General features: G+C 54.8%; 1 protein-coding gene across 3 annotated transcripts in view; it reads right to left on the minus strand.

The window, feature by feature from the left end:
• The window catches only part of LOC105485918 (axin 1), a 68,833-nt gene that overhangs the window by 12,823 nt on the left and 38,666 nt on the right, over positions 1-17,344 (minus strand). For all 3 annotated transcript variants that reach the window (XM_071083766.1, XM_071083764.1, XM_071083767.1), the window contains 3 exons: positions 16,394-16,534; positions 11,057-11,153; positions 5,231-5,368 (listed from right to left, as the gene is read on the minus strand). In XM_071083766.1, coding sequence (XP_070939867.1) covers positions 5,231-5,368; positions 11,057-11,153; positions 16,394-16,534 — 376 coding nt within the window. The remainder of the gene's footprint in view (positions 1-5,230; positions 5,369-11,056; positions 11,154-16,393; positions 16,535-17,344) is intronic.

Here is a 17,344-nt window from a genome sequence, read left to right on the forward strand (position 1 = left end):
TTTATTTATTTTCATTTGAGACGGAGTTTCGCTCTTGTGACCCAGGCTGTACTGCAATGACGCAATGTTGGCTCACTGCAGTCTCCGCCTCCCAGGTTCAAGTAATTCTCCTGCCTTAGCCTCCTGGGTAGCTGGGATTACAGGCACCCACCACCATGCCCAGCTACACTTTCTGTATTTTTAGTAGAGACGGGGTTTTACCACGTTGGCCAGGCTGGTCTCGAACTCCTGACCTCAGGTGATCCACCCGCCTGGGTCTCCCAAAGTGCTAGGATTACAGGTTTGGGCCACTGCACCTGATCGCGGTGGTGCGATCACAGCTCAATGCAGCCTCAACCTCCAGGGCTCAAGCGATCCTCCTGCTTCAGCCTCCCAAGTAGCTGGGACTACAGGACACCACGCCTCATTAATTTTTTTTCTTTCTTTTTTTTTTTTTTGTAGAAATGGAGAGTCTCACTATGTTGTCCAGCCTGCTCTTAAACTCCTGGCTTCAAGTGATCCTCCCATCTTGGCCTTTCCAAGTGTTGGGATTACAGATGTGAATCACCGTGCACAGCCTACCTCTGTGTTTTAATATAAACAAACCCCCCAACGTTTAGCACCAAACTCTCACACCTGCAAAAGTGTCCAAACGCAACTGAACAGGCATGCTCCAGAGTTGCTGTGGGCTTGGCTGTGGGCATCTGCACCGGGACTGAGGGTGAAATATGGCACTACAGAGGATAGACAGACGCTGGGGCAGAGCCAGAGGACAGGCAGGTGGTGGGCATCCCCTGGTGGATGTGGCTATGCTGCCTCCCTTTCCTTGTTTTTGTAGGGCTAAAAGGCCTGGGCACTCTGGGGAGAATTCTTAACCGAAGGTCTTCCAAGGGACTAAAAGTGTTTCAAGTTTTGATGCTGTTCGCCACCTCAGTCAAGGTCTGCATTGGCAGGAATTCCATCATGGGGCTGTGAAATGTTACAGATTAACTTAACCGTTCAGCTAATGGTTTTCGTTTTCTTCTTTGTACTTTAATTTCCCAAATTTTATGATGAAAATAGGTTTTTAAAAAATCTGGAGTTCGGCCGGGCGCAGTGGCTCATGCCTGTAATCCCAGCACTTTGGGAGGCCAAGGCGGGCGGATCATGAGGTCAGGAGATCGAGACCATCATGGCTAACACTGTGAAACCCCGTCTCTACTAAAAATACAAAAAATTAGCCAGGCATGGTGGCAAGTGCCTGCAGTCCCAGCTATAGGAAGTCTGAGGCAGGAGAATGGTATGAACACGGGAGGCAGAGCTTGCAGTGAGCCGAGATCGCGCCACTGCACTCCAGCCTGGGCAACAGTGCAAGACTCCGTCAAAAAAAAAAAAAAAAAAAAAAAAGAATCTGGAGTACACGCCTGTAATCCCAGCACTTTGGGAGGCCGAGGCGGGCAGATCACGAGGTCAGGAGATCGAGACCATCCTGGCTAACACAGTGAAACCCCGTCTCTACTAAAAACACAAAAAAATTAGCTGGGCGTGGTGGCGGGCGCCTGTAGTCCCAGCTACTTGGGAGGCTGAGGCAGGAGAATGGTGTGAACCCAAGAGGCCGAGAGGCGGAGCTTGCAGTGAGTCGAGATCGCGCCACTGTACTCCAGCCTGGGTGACAGAGCAAGACTCCGTCTCGAAAAAACAAAACAAAGAAAAACAAAAATCTGGAGTTATTCCTTTTAGGGAAGGACCACCACTCCCGGGCCCTGGTGGTGCTGGACAGAGCCAGGACTCTGCCGTGCTCCCTGTTGCTGGGACAGAGCCAGGACTCCATGGGGTGGGGAAGCCTTGAGAGTCAGAGGTGAGAGCCACACACTCAACACCTGTGGCTACACCTGCCTTTAACATGTCCTGCCCAAGGCTGGGCGCAGTGGCTCATGCCTGAAATCCCAGTGCTTAGGGAGGCTGAGGTAGGAGGATCACTTGAGCCCAGGAGTTCAAGACCAGTGTCGGCAATATAGCAAGATTCCATCTCTACAAAAATTTTTTTTTTTTTTTTTTGAGACGGAGTCTCGCTCTGTCGCCCAGGCTGGAGTGCAGTGGCCGGATCTCAGCTCACTGCAAGCTCCGCCTCCTGGGTTTACGCCATTCTCCTGCCTCAGCCTCCCGAGTAGCTGGGACTACAGGCGCCTGCCACCTCGCCCGGCTAGTTTTTTGTATTTTTTAGTAGAGACAGGGTTTCACCGTGTTAGCCAGGATGGTCTGGATCTCCTGACCTCGTGATCCACCCGTCTCGGCCTCCCAAAGTGCTGGGATTACAGGCTTGAGCCACCACGCCCGGCCAAACATTTTTTTTAAAATAAGTCTCACTCGGCCGGGCGCGGTGGCTCAAGCCTGTAATCCCAGCACTTTGGGAGGCCGAGACGGGCGGATCACAAGGTCAGGAGATCGAGACCATCCTGGCTAACACGGTGAAACCCCGTCTCTACTAAAAATACAAAAAACTAGCCGGGCGAGGTGGCGGGCGCCTGTAGTCCCAGCTACTCGGGAGGCTGAGGCAGGAGAATGGCGTAAACCCAGGAGGCGGAGCTTGCAGTGAGCTGAGATCCGGCCACTGCACTCCATCCTGGGCGACAGAGCGAGACTCTGTCTCAAAAAAAAAAAAAAAAAAAAAAAAAAAAAAGTCTCACTCAAAATGTGAACCTGCCCTACCAGAAGCACACACTGCAAATGGGTCAAGGCACAAAGATCAGCAGAAAATTACAGAGGCCAACACGGCAGCAAAACAGCAAAGGCTTTCCTTTCCTACGTTTCTTTTGTGAGCATGTTTGTTTAAGGGCTGGTAACCTTCACCTGCCACCCAAATGATGATGCTGACATCACAGCCCGTGGACCCGGGTGTGGCCTGCCGACGTTTCCGTATTCGTGGCAACTCTGTTCCCAATGTTTGGTTTTCAGACAACAGCCCAGTAAGGCCCCCAGGCAGGCCCCAACGCCGCTGACCTCATGTGCGCACAGCCAGCCTCCCCAGGGCCACCCCAGGAAGCAAGGGAGCTGCTCCAGTGACCACCAGGTCTGCAAGGTGAGGCCTCACTCACCGCCACAGGAACCACGTGGCACTGATGCTGGTCCTGCCAGCCCTGGCTAGGTTCAGGATCTTGGAAGACAAATTCCCTGAGTCCTTTCTTTGGGGGACTGTGGAGAAGGTGAACTCGGCACCTGCAGAGCCCTGGAGCTGGCACCACCCACACCTGTGCCCTACCCAGATGAGAGTGACCCTCAGACCCAGGGCCAGGGGAGACGAGAGGATGCAGCTCCACATGGTGGCAGAACAATTTACTAAGGATAAAAAATTGATGTGTGTGTGTGAGACATTTTCACACAAACCCCTTCATGGAGAGCTCCACCACCTGCAGCGACCACACCTGGTCCCCGACATGAATCTCAGCTACTCATTGAGCTGTGTAAGGTCTTCCCACCATCTCAACACAGTGCCCGGCGCTTGGTTTCCAAGCTCGGTTACCAGCTGCACCCTGCATCCACCCTCATGGTGGCATCTCCAGGCTTCAGGGCACAGCTCACCCGGGCTGTGGGTGAAAGAGTGGGTGCACCAAGGGGTCTCCTGTGGTCTGAGGAGAGCTGAGGGTCTGCATTTTACATCACAGATCAGGTGAATGGAAATGCTCAGAAGCGTATACGTTTTCTAAGTATTCATATTCACGAATATTGAAAGAATGAAGGACCCCCCCCCCCAGTTGATGGTGCCCATTTACCTCCCATAGGAATTAATCTGGCTAAGAGAAAAGCAACGGCTTTTTTTTTTTGAGGCAGGTTGCTCTGTCACCCAGGCTGGAGTTCAGTGGCACAGCCTTGGCTCACTGTAGCCTTGACCTCCCGGGCTCAAGTGATCCTCCCACCTCAGCTTCCTGAATACCTGGGACCACAGGTGTGTGCTACTGTGCCCGGCTAATTTTGAAATTTTTTCTAGAGACAGGAATTTGCCACGTTGCCCAGGCTGGGTTCAAACTGCTGGGCTCAAGTGCTTCACTCGCCTCAGCCCCCCGCAGTGTTGGGGTCACTGGTGTGCACTGCCTGCCCAGCCCACAAGGGCAGCTCCGCAAGTGAGACATCCAGGTAGGAAGGGGTCTCCAGAGAAACTCCAGGCGGCCCGTGCACTGCGAGGAGCGCACACTGGGGTGGAGCCCACACTGGGGTGGAGCCACAGAAGTTTGCGCCATTTGCAGTGGGGAGGAGCCTGGCCCCGCCTCTTCCCGGGTGGAACCTGGGATTCAATTTGCCAGGCAGGAAGCATACTAGCAGAACTCTGGCTTTGTGTGAAGTTTTTTTTTGAGGTAGAGTTTCACTTGTCACCCAGGCTGGAGTACAGTGGCTCAATCTCGGCACAGTGAAGCCTCCACCTCCCAGGTTCAAGCGATTCTCCAGCCTCAGCCTCCTGAGTAGTTGAGGTTACAGGCGCCTGCCACCACACCCGGCTAATTTTTGTATTTTTCATTAGAGATGGTGTTTCGCCATGTTGGCCAGGCTGGTCTGGAACTCCTGACCTCGGGTGATCCGCCTGCCTCAGCCTCCCAGAGTGTTGGGATTACAGGTGTGAGCCACCGTGCCTGCCTGTTTCCCTTTTTACCTTTTCACCCAATAAACTCTGTCCTTCTCACCCTTCAAATTGTCTGTGAGCCTAATTTTTCGTGGCCATGTGAAAGGGACCTGTCTTTAGCTGAACTCACCAAAGAGTCCTACAACACAAGTGCCTAGAGGCTCGTGCACCATGGCCCTCAAGGAACCAAGAGTGACCAGGAGGTGGTGGAACTTCTCAGGCATCGCAGCCCCTGAGTGCACGTAGAAGAAAACTCCTGCATGCCACTAGCCCTTCCTGCTCTGCACATGCTCATCCCACTTGCCGGCCTCATGGGGTGAAGAAGTTGAGATCACCTGCTGCAGCCTCAGCTTGTGGCCCTGCTACCCACGAAGGACCAGGTACAGCAGGCAGCTGTGTCACCCCCGGCCCCTTCAATGCGGGTGACCAAGGTGTGTCTCTGGGCCTCTGAGGGTGGGATGGGGCCGCTGGACATCCCATCCTGAGCTGGGGCTCGGCTGCGGAGAAAGGGGCATGGGGGATTCAGCAGGGAGGCCTCATGGGTCAGCAGGCCTCGGCCAGCCCTGGGCATCCCCGCGAGGAATCGACGCCAAAGCTGTCCTGATCATCAGGACATCCTAGCTGTAAGAGAACAGCAGGACACCACCGAGGCCCACTCACCATGCGCACGCGCTTCAGCCGCTCCTCCAGCTTCTCCTCGGCCTCCCGTGTGCGCTGCACGGCCTCCAGGCGGTGGATGAGCTCCTCAGCGAACTTCTGAGGTTCCACACGGACTTCCTTTGGCACCCGGTACGTGCGCTGCGAGGGAGAGGACGGTGAGGCATGGGGGTTGAAAGGTCACTGCCAAAACATTTCTTTGTGAAGGGAAAGGGCGTGTGCTAGCTCTGTTGTATTTTATTTTTTTATTTTTTTGAGATGAACTCTCACTCTGTCGCCTAGGTTGGAGTGCAATGGCACGATCTCAGCTCACTGCAACCTCTGCTTCCCGGGTTCAAGCGATTCTCCTGCCTCAGTCTCCCAAGTAGCTGAGACTACAGGTGCCCGCCACCGCGCCTGGCTAATTTTTGTATTCTTAGTAGGGATGAGGTTTTATCATGTTGGCCAGGCTGGTCTCCAACTCCTGACCTCAGGTGATCCGCCCGCCTCAGCCTCCCAAAGTGTTGGGATTACAGGTGTGAGCCACCAGGCCCAGCCTTTGTTGTATTTTAAAGCAAGAGTTTACTTTTTCCTCCTTTCAGTTGGGAATCAACTTCCTCACGGCCCCCCTTTTCCTGTCCGGCTAGTCTGTCCATCATTCCCCCCCAGACCCAGGAGACAGGGCTGCTTCTTTCCAGCATCTCCCCACTACCAGATCAAGAGGCCTGAGCAGGGCAGCTTCAGGACACACAGCCAGCGCTCCCCATCCGCTTCAGAGAAACACTCGAGGAGACGCCCGCAGTGGGTGTGAGCAGAAGACCCCCGAGGCCCCAGGGCAGGGAAGGACACACAGGATTTGGAGGACAGGGGAGGTCTGGGAAAGGCGGGCTTTCCTTTTTAAAATAATGTAAAGGCCAGGTGGTGGCTCACGCCTATAGTCACAGCATTTTGGGAAGTAGAGGCGAGCAGATCACTTGAGGTCAGAAATTAGACACCAGCCTGGCCAACAAAGTGAGACCTCGTCTCTACAAAAAAAATTTTGTTTTAATTAGCCAGGTGTGGTGGCATCTGTGGTCCCGACTACTTGGGAGCTGAGGTGGGAGGATTGCGCAAGCCCTGGGAGATCAAGGCTGCAGTGAGCCGAGTTCATGCCACTGCCCTGCAGCCTGGGTGAGAGAGTGAGACCCCGTCTCAAAATAATAATAATAACAACAATATATCTGCAGTGTATTTTACAGTAATGCACCATATAGCTTTTTAAAAAAATAGAGATGGGGGTCTTGCTTCCCAGGCTAGCCTCGAACTCCTCCCACCTTGGCCTCCCAAAGCACTAGATTACAGGTGTGAGCCACCATGCCTGGCGCTGTGTAACTTTTGAGGGTACTTCATTTTAAATTTCAAACTTCAAAACAGCTGCAAAAATAGAACAAGGAATTCCCGTCCACCTTCACTCAGATTCCCCAAGGGCTGACATTCTGCCATAAGTACTTTATCATCCTCGCACCGGCAGGCACACACACACACATAGGCACACACACAGGCACACACACACGCCCACACATGGGCAGGCACACGCCCAGGCACACACACACACAGGCACACACACACACAGGCACACACACAGAGGCGCACACACATACAGGCGCACACACATACAGGCACGCTCACTGCTCTGAACCAGTTAGAGTGTATTTAACAAAAGCAAGGTCGCTCTCATACCTAACCACAGTACAAATATAGATGGTTAAAAAAACTGACCCCGATACAGTAACATCATGTGGCAGATATTATTCCAATTTTGCCAGCTGCTCCAATAACATCCTTCACGGCAAAACATGCTTTAAAATCCAGGCTACCAGTGTCTAAGCCATGGAGGGATGGAGCCAGGGACAGCTCCCCTGTGACTGCGAGCAGGGTGGCAGCTGGGAGGTGGGACCCTCCATGTGTGTGGCCTTCCTGCCCTTCCGCCATGGGCTCTGGCGCAGTCCTGGCTCTGTGCACTCCAGTTTCTCAACTACACAATGAGAGTAGAAACAGCACCTAACCCTCAGAACGATGGGGCGAGGCGGGACACGGAAGCTATACAAAGGGCCTCCTCCGGGCTCAGATGCTCCACAGTAGACGGGGCTCAGAGAGAGGCTGGGCCTGGAACCACAGGCTTCACTTCAGGGAACATGGGAGTATGAAGGGGCCAAGGGCACGCCCAGGGCACTGGGTGATGTCTCAGAGCTGGGAGAAGTCACTGCTGGAGTCTCGGCCGTGCCCAGTGTCGGGAAGGGTCTGTCCCGGAGCCAAGGATGAATATCCAGTGCTTCTAGAAGATGATGAGGAAGGCTGGGGCTGGCACCAGCAGGGACATGGGCCGATGTGTCCAGATGTGTGGACAGCAGGGCATCCATACAGATGACAAGGAACTAACAAGCCACCCTTTCCCGCTGCAGCCGGGGCCTGGAGGCTGGGGGGCCATGCCGGCTTTTCCGTGCCCAATGCTGGGCAAGGCGCAAAGGCGGGAGTGGCACACACAGGACTGGGAGCTGCCAGTACTGCAGGGACCACAGCTGCTGTGTCTGCAGATAGCCAGAGGCACAGACAGGAGCACTCATGGTCTGAACAGTCAGCACCACAGAGACCAAGAGCAGGACGAAAAGCCCATCATCAGGCCCACACAGCAGCACGGCTGAGGGGCCAAGAGGAGTGCTCAGGCCGCCACGCAAGCTCCATAAAAAGACTCCAAGGGGGGCCGGGCGCAGTGGCTCACGCCTGTAATCCCAGCACTTTGGGAGGCCGAGGTGGGCGGACCACGAGGTCAGGAGATCGAGACCATCCTGGCTAACACATTGAAACCCCGTCTCTAATAAAAATACAAAAAAATTAGCCGGGCGTGGTTGCGGGCGCCTGTAGTCCCAGCTACTCAGGAGGCTGAGGCAGGAGAATGGCGTGAACCTGGGATGCGGAGTTTGCAGTGAGCAGGGATCACACCCCTGCACTTCAGCCTGGGCAACAGAGGGAGACTCCGTCTCAAAAAATAAATAAATAAATAAATAAAAATAAAAAATAAGACTCCAGAGAGCAGCACAGCTGAGGGGCCAAGAGGAGCACTCAGGCCGCCACGCGAGTTCCATAAAAAGACTCCAGGTGGCCCTGCAGGCTGCGTCACCACGGTTCTGAGAACAGCAAAACTGTCAGAGTCATCACATTTACGAGAATGGCAACCTCTCCAGCTTTGGAGGAACAGAAAAAAATACCATAAAGGAAAAAGCCAAGTAAATGAAAACGTGAAACTTCAAAGTAATTACAAAGGCCAAAGATCACCAGGGATTCTGGGACCAGATGCGGCAAAGCCACGGCCCCCAACCTTTCGGCACCAGGGACCAGTTTCATGGAAGACAATTCTTCCACGGACAGCTGGGGCGGGGGGGTTTCGGGATGAACCCGCTCCACCTCTCATGGTCAGGTGTTAAAAAGTCTCACACGGGGCATGCAGCCTGGACATCCATGGGTGCAGCCACAACAGGGTTCTGCTCCTATGAGCATCTAAGCTGCTCCCATCCTGCTGTGCCTGCTGCAGAGCCAGGGACCCACCAGAGAAACAGCATAGCTTTCGCAAAAGCAAGGCCCTCAACAGAGCAGAAGCGGGCGGTGCAGCCATGGCACGTCCTGCTAGCCCATCGGCTTCCTGGGCCTCCCCGCCTCGGCTCACCACCATCCTCAGGTGCAATTTCCCAGTAGCAGCAGTCAGCAGGCCCCGGGCAGCTGTGCTCGTGCTGTGGGTTTCTCACTTGGGCCTCTGGCTGAGGGACTGCCCACCGAAGGTTCCAACCACAGCCCCGCCTGACAGGCCACATGGACTCGATCCAGGTTCCTACAGAGCCTCTGATGAGGTCGTTTGCTGCAGGCTGTTCACACAGAAACGCACGGTGGCCCCCACCCCACCACACAAGGGCCCTCTGGTAGTGCGGCATGTGGCAGGGCCTGCTCCTGACTGTGCCTGCCGCCTCTGATGGCTTCATCTTCCCGGTGACTCAACTGTGACCCTCCAGGACCTGAGGGCTCTGTGCTTCCCTCGGTTCTGGAAGGTTCTGATGACACCAGGGACTCGCCATCGGCCTCCTCTTTTCTCTGTGTTGCATCCTGAGAGGTCTTTCCAGGTCCACGTTCCAGGCACCAACGCACTCCTCAGCTTTTGTCCTTCCTGACCCTTCCAAGGGGAGGTTGTCTGCCTGACGCCCCCTCATTCAGAGTCCGTGACATGCACTTTCTACACATGAAGATTCTGACCAGCACCCCAAAATCGGGGCACCCCTGTGGACAGAAGCCTTCCACAGGTCTCAGCCCACTCAAGCCCCATCCTCAGGGGCACACAGGGCTGGCCTGGGCCTGTGGTCGCTCAGCTGTCTTGTCTCTCGGGCCTCCTTCATCAGGGCGGCTCTGCGGGTTCTGGACGTTTGGGATCTGTGACTTGAAAATCAGAGGCCGGTGGCTGTGCAGGAGCCGTCGACTTGGGCTGTGACCTCATGATAGCTTTCGGCCATGCCTGGCAGGCAGGGCCCCAGACCTTCCAGAGCACACGCACACACGCACGCACCCACACATGGCCTACAATATCATCTGCTTTTTGTTAAGTAGACACCATGAGCGCCTAGTTTTAGCCAAACCTGAGTCAAGGGTTGGCTGGCATCTTCTCAGAAGTGAGAACAAACCAACATCCTTTCTTTTCAACCATAAAGAAATTCCTGACTTGGAAACTGATGTCTGCAGAAAAGCTAAAAGGCTAAGAAATCCTGACCAAGATTTCAATGTCAATGTTGTCAATGCTCTCAAAATGCCTACTTCCCTGCACAGACACACATATGGTCACGTGGTTCACCCTCAGACACCGCAGCTAACAGTGGGTTGAGAACAACCCACAGTTGAGGCTGGGTGTGGTGGCTCACACCTGTAATCCCAGCCCTTTGGGAGGCCAAGATGGGCGGATCACGAGGTCAGGAGATTGAGATCACCCTGGCTAATACGATGAAACCCCATCTCTACTAAAAATACAAAAAAAGTAGCCGGGTGTGGTGGCGGGCGCCTGTAGTCCCAGCTACTCAGGAGGTTGAGGCAGGAGAATGATGTGAACCCAGGAGGCATAGCTTACAGTGAGAGCAAAACTCCCGTCTCAAAAAAAGAAACAAAAAAAACAAAAAACCACTGCTTTTCTCACCTTCTCATAAACATCCTTCCTGTTCAGTCAACCCATCAAAATAAGGACAGATCATTAATCTGTTCATCAACACAGGAGTGCTCTGGAGACAGAGTCAGGCTGTGCTGGGCTCCAGCCGGCACTCAGCTCTGTGACCTGATGACCAGCCAAGCCCCCATGCCCGAGACTGGGCAAAGGCACCATTATTCTATCCAACAGTGAAAGCCGAGGCAGCTTTAAAATCAAGACGTTCACCCAGAGGTGACCCTCGTTCAGCCACAAAAACACCAAGTTTTCCCCAAGCGCTGTGCAGGGGCCAGGTCTGGGCTCTGAGTCATGAGAAAGGCTCAGAGTTCTCCCCTTGAGGGGAAGCACCCAACTTCACAAGGCAAGACACTTCCTACCACCAGGGAGGGTGTGGCCTCAGGGCGTGGGGGCCCTCTTGAATGAACAGCTCCCTCTGGGCCCTAAATGCTGCCTGAGACTTGATGTCCCCGGCCACCCTCAGGGACTGGCCACGTGCAGATGTTTCTGGGATCACACGCTTACGCCTAGAGGTAAGCCCGGCTCGTGGGAAGTCTGGCAAGTGCCTTTCCCGCGCGCCAGTTCACCAGGCCCACGCTGAGCGGGGAGGACGATGGGCTGAGGGCCGCAGAACCAGTACTTACGGGAATGTGAGGTAGGGGCACCCGCCCGTTGACCTGCACGCTCTCCTGCATCTCCCTGCGGTGCTGCTTACGGATCCTGTACGGAGGGATCCCATCCCTGTCCAGGAGAAAGAGGCAGCCGTTAACTCAGAGAGGAGCAGGAGGGCCAGCACCGTGCCAGTAGGGCTGCCGGCCCCGACCGCCAGTCAGCAGGCAATGGTGATGACACCCGTGAGCCACCACCGAGACACGTGCACACGGGTGATGCAGGCACCCATATGTGTGCAGGGGAACACGTGCACACTCATGTACACACAAAGGTTCACATGTGACGGTAAAGCCCAGGTGCCCAGACACGCACCCTCCCAGCTGGTGTTTACTGGGCACCTCCATAAAGCCTCCTTGTGCCTGCCTGTTCTTTAGGGCCTGACAGCTGAGAGTGATTTCTACACACTTTTAAAGGGTAGGGGAAGAATCTGTGACAGGGACTGCATGTGGCTGCAAAGTCTCACATATTCACTGCCAGCCCTGCATGGGAAACGTTTGCTGGTTCCTGCTTGTGGCCTAGACCATGGTGCAGTGTGCCTGCCTTGGAGGGCATTGCTAAATGGACCAAAAACATTTCAAGGTTTGCACAGTGAGCAGCCAGGACAACCAGCGCCCCACGGAAAGGTAAGAGATGCCAAGGCTGCACACTCTGCTTCTCTCCAGGAGCTGGCAGGGCAGTGTGGTCTCTGAGGGAGGCACAAGGTAGCTCTTTCGCAACAGGTTTTTTTTTTTTTTTGAGACGGAGTCTCTCGCTCTATTGCCCAGGCTGGAATGCAGTGGCGCGATCTCGGCTCACTGCAAGCTCTGCCTCCCAGGTTCACACCATTCTCCTGCCTCAGCCTCCCGAGTAGCTGGGACTACAGGCGCCCGCCACCACGCCCGGCTAGTTTTTTGTATTTTTAGTAGAGACGGTGTTTCATTGTGTTAGCCAGGATGGTCTCGATCTCCTGACGTCGTGATTCGCCCGCCTCGGCCTCCCAAAGTGCTGGGATTACAAGCATGAGCCACCACGCCCGGCCCACAACACGTTTTCTTTATGAACCCTTTAGAAGATCATAAAAAACACATAAGTCAAATTATATATGGTCTGAAAAATGACCCCAGGGTTAAGATAACTCACTCACAACCATCCTTCAAGAAAGCCCTCGCCCTCTCCCCGCTATTAGAAAAGCTGCCTTCGGGCCAGGTGCAGTAGCTCACGCCTGTAATCCCAGCACTTTGGGAGGCTGAGATGGGCGGATCAAGAGGTCAGGAGATTGAGACCATTGTGGCTAACATGTGAAACCCTGTCTACTAAAAATACAAAAAATTAGGTGACTGTGGTGGCGGGCGCCTGTATCCCAGCACTTTGGGAGCACTACTCAGGAGGCTGAGGCAGGAGAATGGTGTGAACCAGGGAAGCAGAGCTTGCAGAGAGCTGAGATTGCGCCACTGCACTCCAGCCTGGGCGACACAGCAAGACTCCGTTTCAAAAAAGAAAAAAGAAAGGAAAGAAAGGAAAGAAAGGAAAGAAAAGAAAGAAAAGAAAGAAAAGAAAGAAAGAAAGAAAGGAAGAAAAGGAAGAAAAGAAAGAAAGGAAAAGCCGCCTTCAGAAGCATGGCAGCTCCACGGATCCGTGCCGCACCCAGGGGCCTCCCAGAGCTGCCAGGAGACACAGGGCAACGTGAGAGAGCGCCCAATCCAGGGCTGCATGGCAGACACGGCACCTCCTGAGGCATCCTCAGCTGTCACAGCACCACTAAGTGCTGTGGGCAATGGTGAGCCAAGTCCAGGTCTGGCTTGGTCACGGTGGGCGTCAGGAACAAGCGAATCTACAACTCACCTAACACTTGCCTCGGGGGTTTGTTCAAGGGCCCTGAAGCCACCACTCTACTGGTTTCCCAGATGTGACACTTGGATGGGGAAATTTCACAGGCCTCTGTGGATAAGGCACTGTCCCCACATCTGTGTCCACAGCCCACAGCCTCTGGAGCGCCATGTGGAACAGTTGTGAGCTCGCCCCCAGCACAAAAGCAGAGCCCAGCTGCCCCACCGGAATGATGCTCTTCACCTGTCCACTTTTTACCTCTGATGTACTTTCAAGTATGTGTAGCAATTTTACATGCCAAATTCTTAAACACTTCAGTACAAACCAAGATGAACAGAATATCGAGGAAAAAAAATATCTATTTATTTTAGGTCCTCCCTTTAGGAAACATATGTCCCTTTTCTTAGAGAGAATTAGGAGACTTTTTGAGAAAACTGAGTTGGCAGGTTAATTTTTGTTGTAGTAACGCAGTTTTGGGGAAGAGGGAAACCAGATGCTAGGATGCGTGGTCTGCTCAGGCGCTCTGTGGGCTGCTCTGCACCCAACCATCTGGCCCAAGGCTTCAGGGCCATGGCAGGCACTGCTTCAACTCCAATAACTTCAAGTGAGGTGCTGCTAAAAGCAAGTCAACATTTTATTTTGAAGATTCAAAATTAAAAGAGGATGAAAGAAACCAGGAGAAGCCACACAGAGTAGCTCTGCCGGGAAGGGGCAGGGAGCTGCCCCCGCACCACCACAGTTACCTGGGGAAAAACGAAGGGGCCAAGACCTATGGCAATGTGGGCTGGCTGAATTTGGTTCAGAAATAAAATCTGACAACTTGTTCTGCTCATCTGAAATTCAGGTTTTGGAAAAATGTTTAAAGATAGACAAATGAAAAGAACAAACCAGCCAGGCACAGTAGCTCATGCCTGTAATCCCAGCACTCGTGAGGCTAAACTGGGTGCACTGTTTGAGCCCAGGAGTTCGACACTGCACAGTAAGGCCTCGTCTCCACAAAAACAATAATCACGGCCGGGCGCGGTGGCTCAAGCCTGTAATCCCAGCACTTTGGGAGGCCGAGACGGGTGGATCACGAGGTCAGGAGATCGAGACCATCCTGGCTAACACGGTGAAACCCCATCTCTACTAAAAAATACAAAAAACTAGCCGGGCGAGGTGGCGGGCGCCTGTAGTCCCAGCTACTCAGGAGGCTGAGGCAGGAGAATGGCGTAAACCCGGGAGGCGGAGCTTGCAGTGAGCTGAGATCCGGCCACTGCACCCCAGCCTGGGCGACAGAGCAAGACTCCGTCTCAAAAAAAAAAAAAAAAAAAAAAACAATAATCACTAGCCGGGTGTGGTGGCGCATGCTTGTAGCCTCAGCAACTCCGAAGGGTGGGGTGTACATAGGCCCCAAAAACCCAGCTGCGAAGCACAGGGGAAGAGGTCATAAAGCAAGCACGTTCTTACACATGGGGTTTCCCTGGACAATGAAAGAATAAGCTTCCGCCTGACACCTCAAGGGTCAGACATGTGTAAGCGATTTTGTTTGTTCAGGGCCCTTGAACAAACCCTCAGGCCGTCCCTGGGCCACTGAGGCCCTGGCCTTAGTACAACCACAAAACCTTCCCTCACTCCTGCTCCCAGCCCCTTGCCAAGTGGGTGACAGGGACAAGACAGGACCCTGTACTGCCTGTGCCTGTCTTTTAAGCTGAAACCCCAGACTCTGAAAACCAAAGACCAAACTCTAGCCTGGGGAGCCTACAGACTGTCTTAGGTTCACCCTCAATCCTTCCTCGTGGGGAGGTCCCAGCAGCCCTGGTCACAGAGAGAAGCAATCGACACAAAGCTGAGCCCTCGCTTGCGCTGCTTGGAGGACAGCCTCCGCAGTGCAGCCTGCTGCGTGTCAGATGCACTCTCATCGAGACCTGGGGGGCAGGAAACGCTTTCCCTGAAGACAAAGCCCAGGCATCGCTGGGTCAGCACGAAGTCCCCTCAGCTAGCTGTGCTCTGCAGCAGGGCGGGACTTACATGCTGTCCGCGAGGAACAGGGTGTCTGGGGCGGGACTTACACGCTGCTGTCCGCGAGGAACAGGGTGTCCGGGGCGGGACTTACACACTGCTGTCCACGAGGGACAGGGGATCCGGGGCGGGACTTACACGCTGCTGTCCGCGAGGAACAGGGTGTCCGGGGCGGGACTTACACACTGCTGTCCACGAGGGACAGGGGATCCGGGGCGGGACTTACACACCGCTGTCCACGAGGGACAGGGGATCCGGGGCGGGACTTACATGCTGTCATCTGCGAGGGACAGGGGATCCGGGGCGGGACTTACACGCTGTCATCTGTGAGGGACAGGGTGTCCAGGGCGGGACTTACACGCTGTCATCTGTGAGGGACAGGGTGTCCAGGGCGGGACTTACACACCGCTGTCCACGAGGGACAGGGGATCCGGGGCGGGACTTACACGCCGCTGTCCACGAGGGACAGGGGATCCGGGGCGGGACTTACACGCCGCTGTCCACGAGGGACAGGGGATCCGGGGCGGGACTTACACGCCGCTGTCCACGAGGGACAGGGTGTCCGGGGCGGGACTTACACGCCGCTGTCCACGAGGGACAGGGTGTCCGGGGCGGGACTTACACGCTGCTGTCCACGAGGGACAGGGTGTCCGGGGCGGGACTTACACGCTGCTGTCCACGAGGGACAGGGGATCCGGGGCGGGACTTACACGCTGCTGTCCGCGAGGGACAGGGGATCCGGGGCGGGACTTACACGCTGCTGTCCGCGAGGGACAGGGGATCCGGGGCGGGACTTACACGCTGCTGTCCGCGAGGAACAGGGTGTCCGGGGCGGGACTTACACGCCGCTGTCCGCGAGGAACAGGGTGTCCGGGGCGGGACTTACACACCGCTGTCCACGAGGGACAGGGGATCCGGGGCGGGACTTACATGCTGTCATCTGCGAGGGACAGGGTGTCCAGGGCGGGACTTACACACCGCTGTCCACGAGGGACAGGGGATCTGGGGCGGGACTTACACGCCGCTGTCCACGAGGGACAGGGGATCTGGGGCGGGACTTACACGCTGCTGTCCACGAGGGACAGGGGATCCGGGGCAGGACTTACACGCTGCTGTCCACGAGGGACAGGGTGTCTGGGGCGGGACTTACACGCTGCTGTCCACGAGCGACAGGGGATCCGGGGCGGGACTTACACGCTGCTGTCCACGAGGGACAGGGTGTCCGGGGCGGGACTTACACGCTGCTGTCCACGAGGGACAGGGTGTCCGGGGCGGGACTTACACGCTGCTGTCCACGAGGGACAGGGTGTCCGGGGCGGGACTTACACGCTGCTGTCCACGAGGGACAGGGAATCCGGGGCGGGACTTACACGCTGCTGTCCACGAGGGACAGGGGATCCGGGGCGGGACTTACACGCTGCTGTCCACGAGGGACAGGGGATCCGGGGCGGGACTTACACGCTGCTGTCCACGAGGGACAGGGGATCCGGGGCGGGACTTACACGCTGCTGTCTGTGAGGGACAGGGTGTCTGCATCACTGGACAAGCTCTGCTGCTCGCTGTCGTTGGCACTGGTGGCTGGGGCCAGGGCGTAGCCGGCATTGACATAATAGGGGTTGACTGGCTCCCGCCAGGATCCATACCTGCGAACAAGCAAGCAGGGCACGTTAGTGACAGCCTGCCAAAAGTCTCTCATCTTATTCCACATTTTCATATTATCTGAATATCTCAATGTATTAATTTAAAACATGGAGCATGGATAAAAGACCAGCATCTCCACCTGTCCTCTCGTCCCTCTGTCCTTTCCAACAGGGTGCATTAAAGCCAGATCTCTCCCCTGATTTTAGGCGGAGGCTTTGGCGCACACACAGAGCATCCACACATGATCACTTGGGTTTGTTTTCCATGCACGGCACTAGAAATGGGACGCAGATGTTCTGCTCATTCCGAAGTGCACGTCAGGAGAGGACAGGACGATGATCAGGACGAGGCCCTTGGGCTTCAGCTCAGACGTCTCTGCACCTGTGCCCAAGTCCAAGCACGGCCACGGGACTGATGTCAGGGCCGATATGTGACAGTGTGTGTGGGTGGTGCCACCTCCTGTTCCCCTACCTAGAGCAGCGGTTCCTCCTCAGCTCCTGGGACAATTTACCTCATCTTGTTACCACAAAATTAGCCAGGAAATGACACCTTGTTTCAATCTGCATTTCCCTGATTAATGGTCACATTGGCAGTTTAGGGTATGTGTCATTTAAACTTCTTCCTCTTTATCTGTTCATATGGTTTGCCATTTTCTATGGAGTGGATTATGAGTTTCTTGGTGATTTAAAGAAGTCTTTAAATAGACTTGTTGTTAATCTCTGGTTATATATGTGAAAAACATTTTCTCCCTAAACATCATTTTTCTTTTCAACATTGCTCATGTTGATTTTGGTCCAACAAAAGTTTTTCAT

This window comes from Macaca nemestrina, chromosome 18 (genome assembly GCF_043159975.1).
Source record: "Macaca nemestrina isolate mMacNem1 chromosome 18, mMacNem.hap1, whole genome shotgun sequence".
In the NCBI taxonomy this organism is placed as follows: Eukaryota; Metazoa; Chordata; class Mammalia; order Primates; family Cercopithecidae; genus Macaca; species Macaca nemestrina.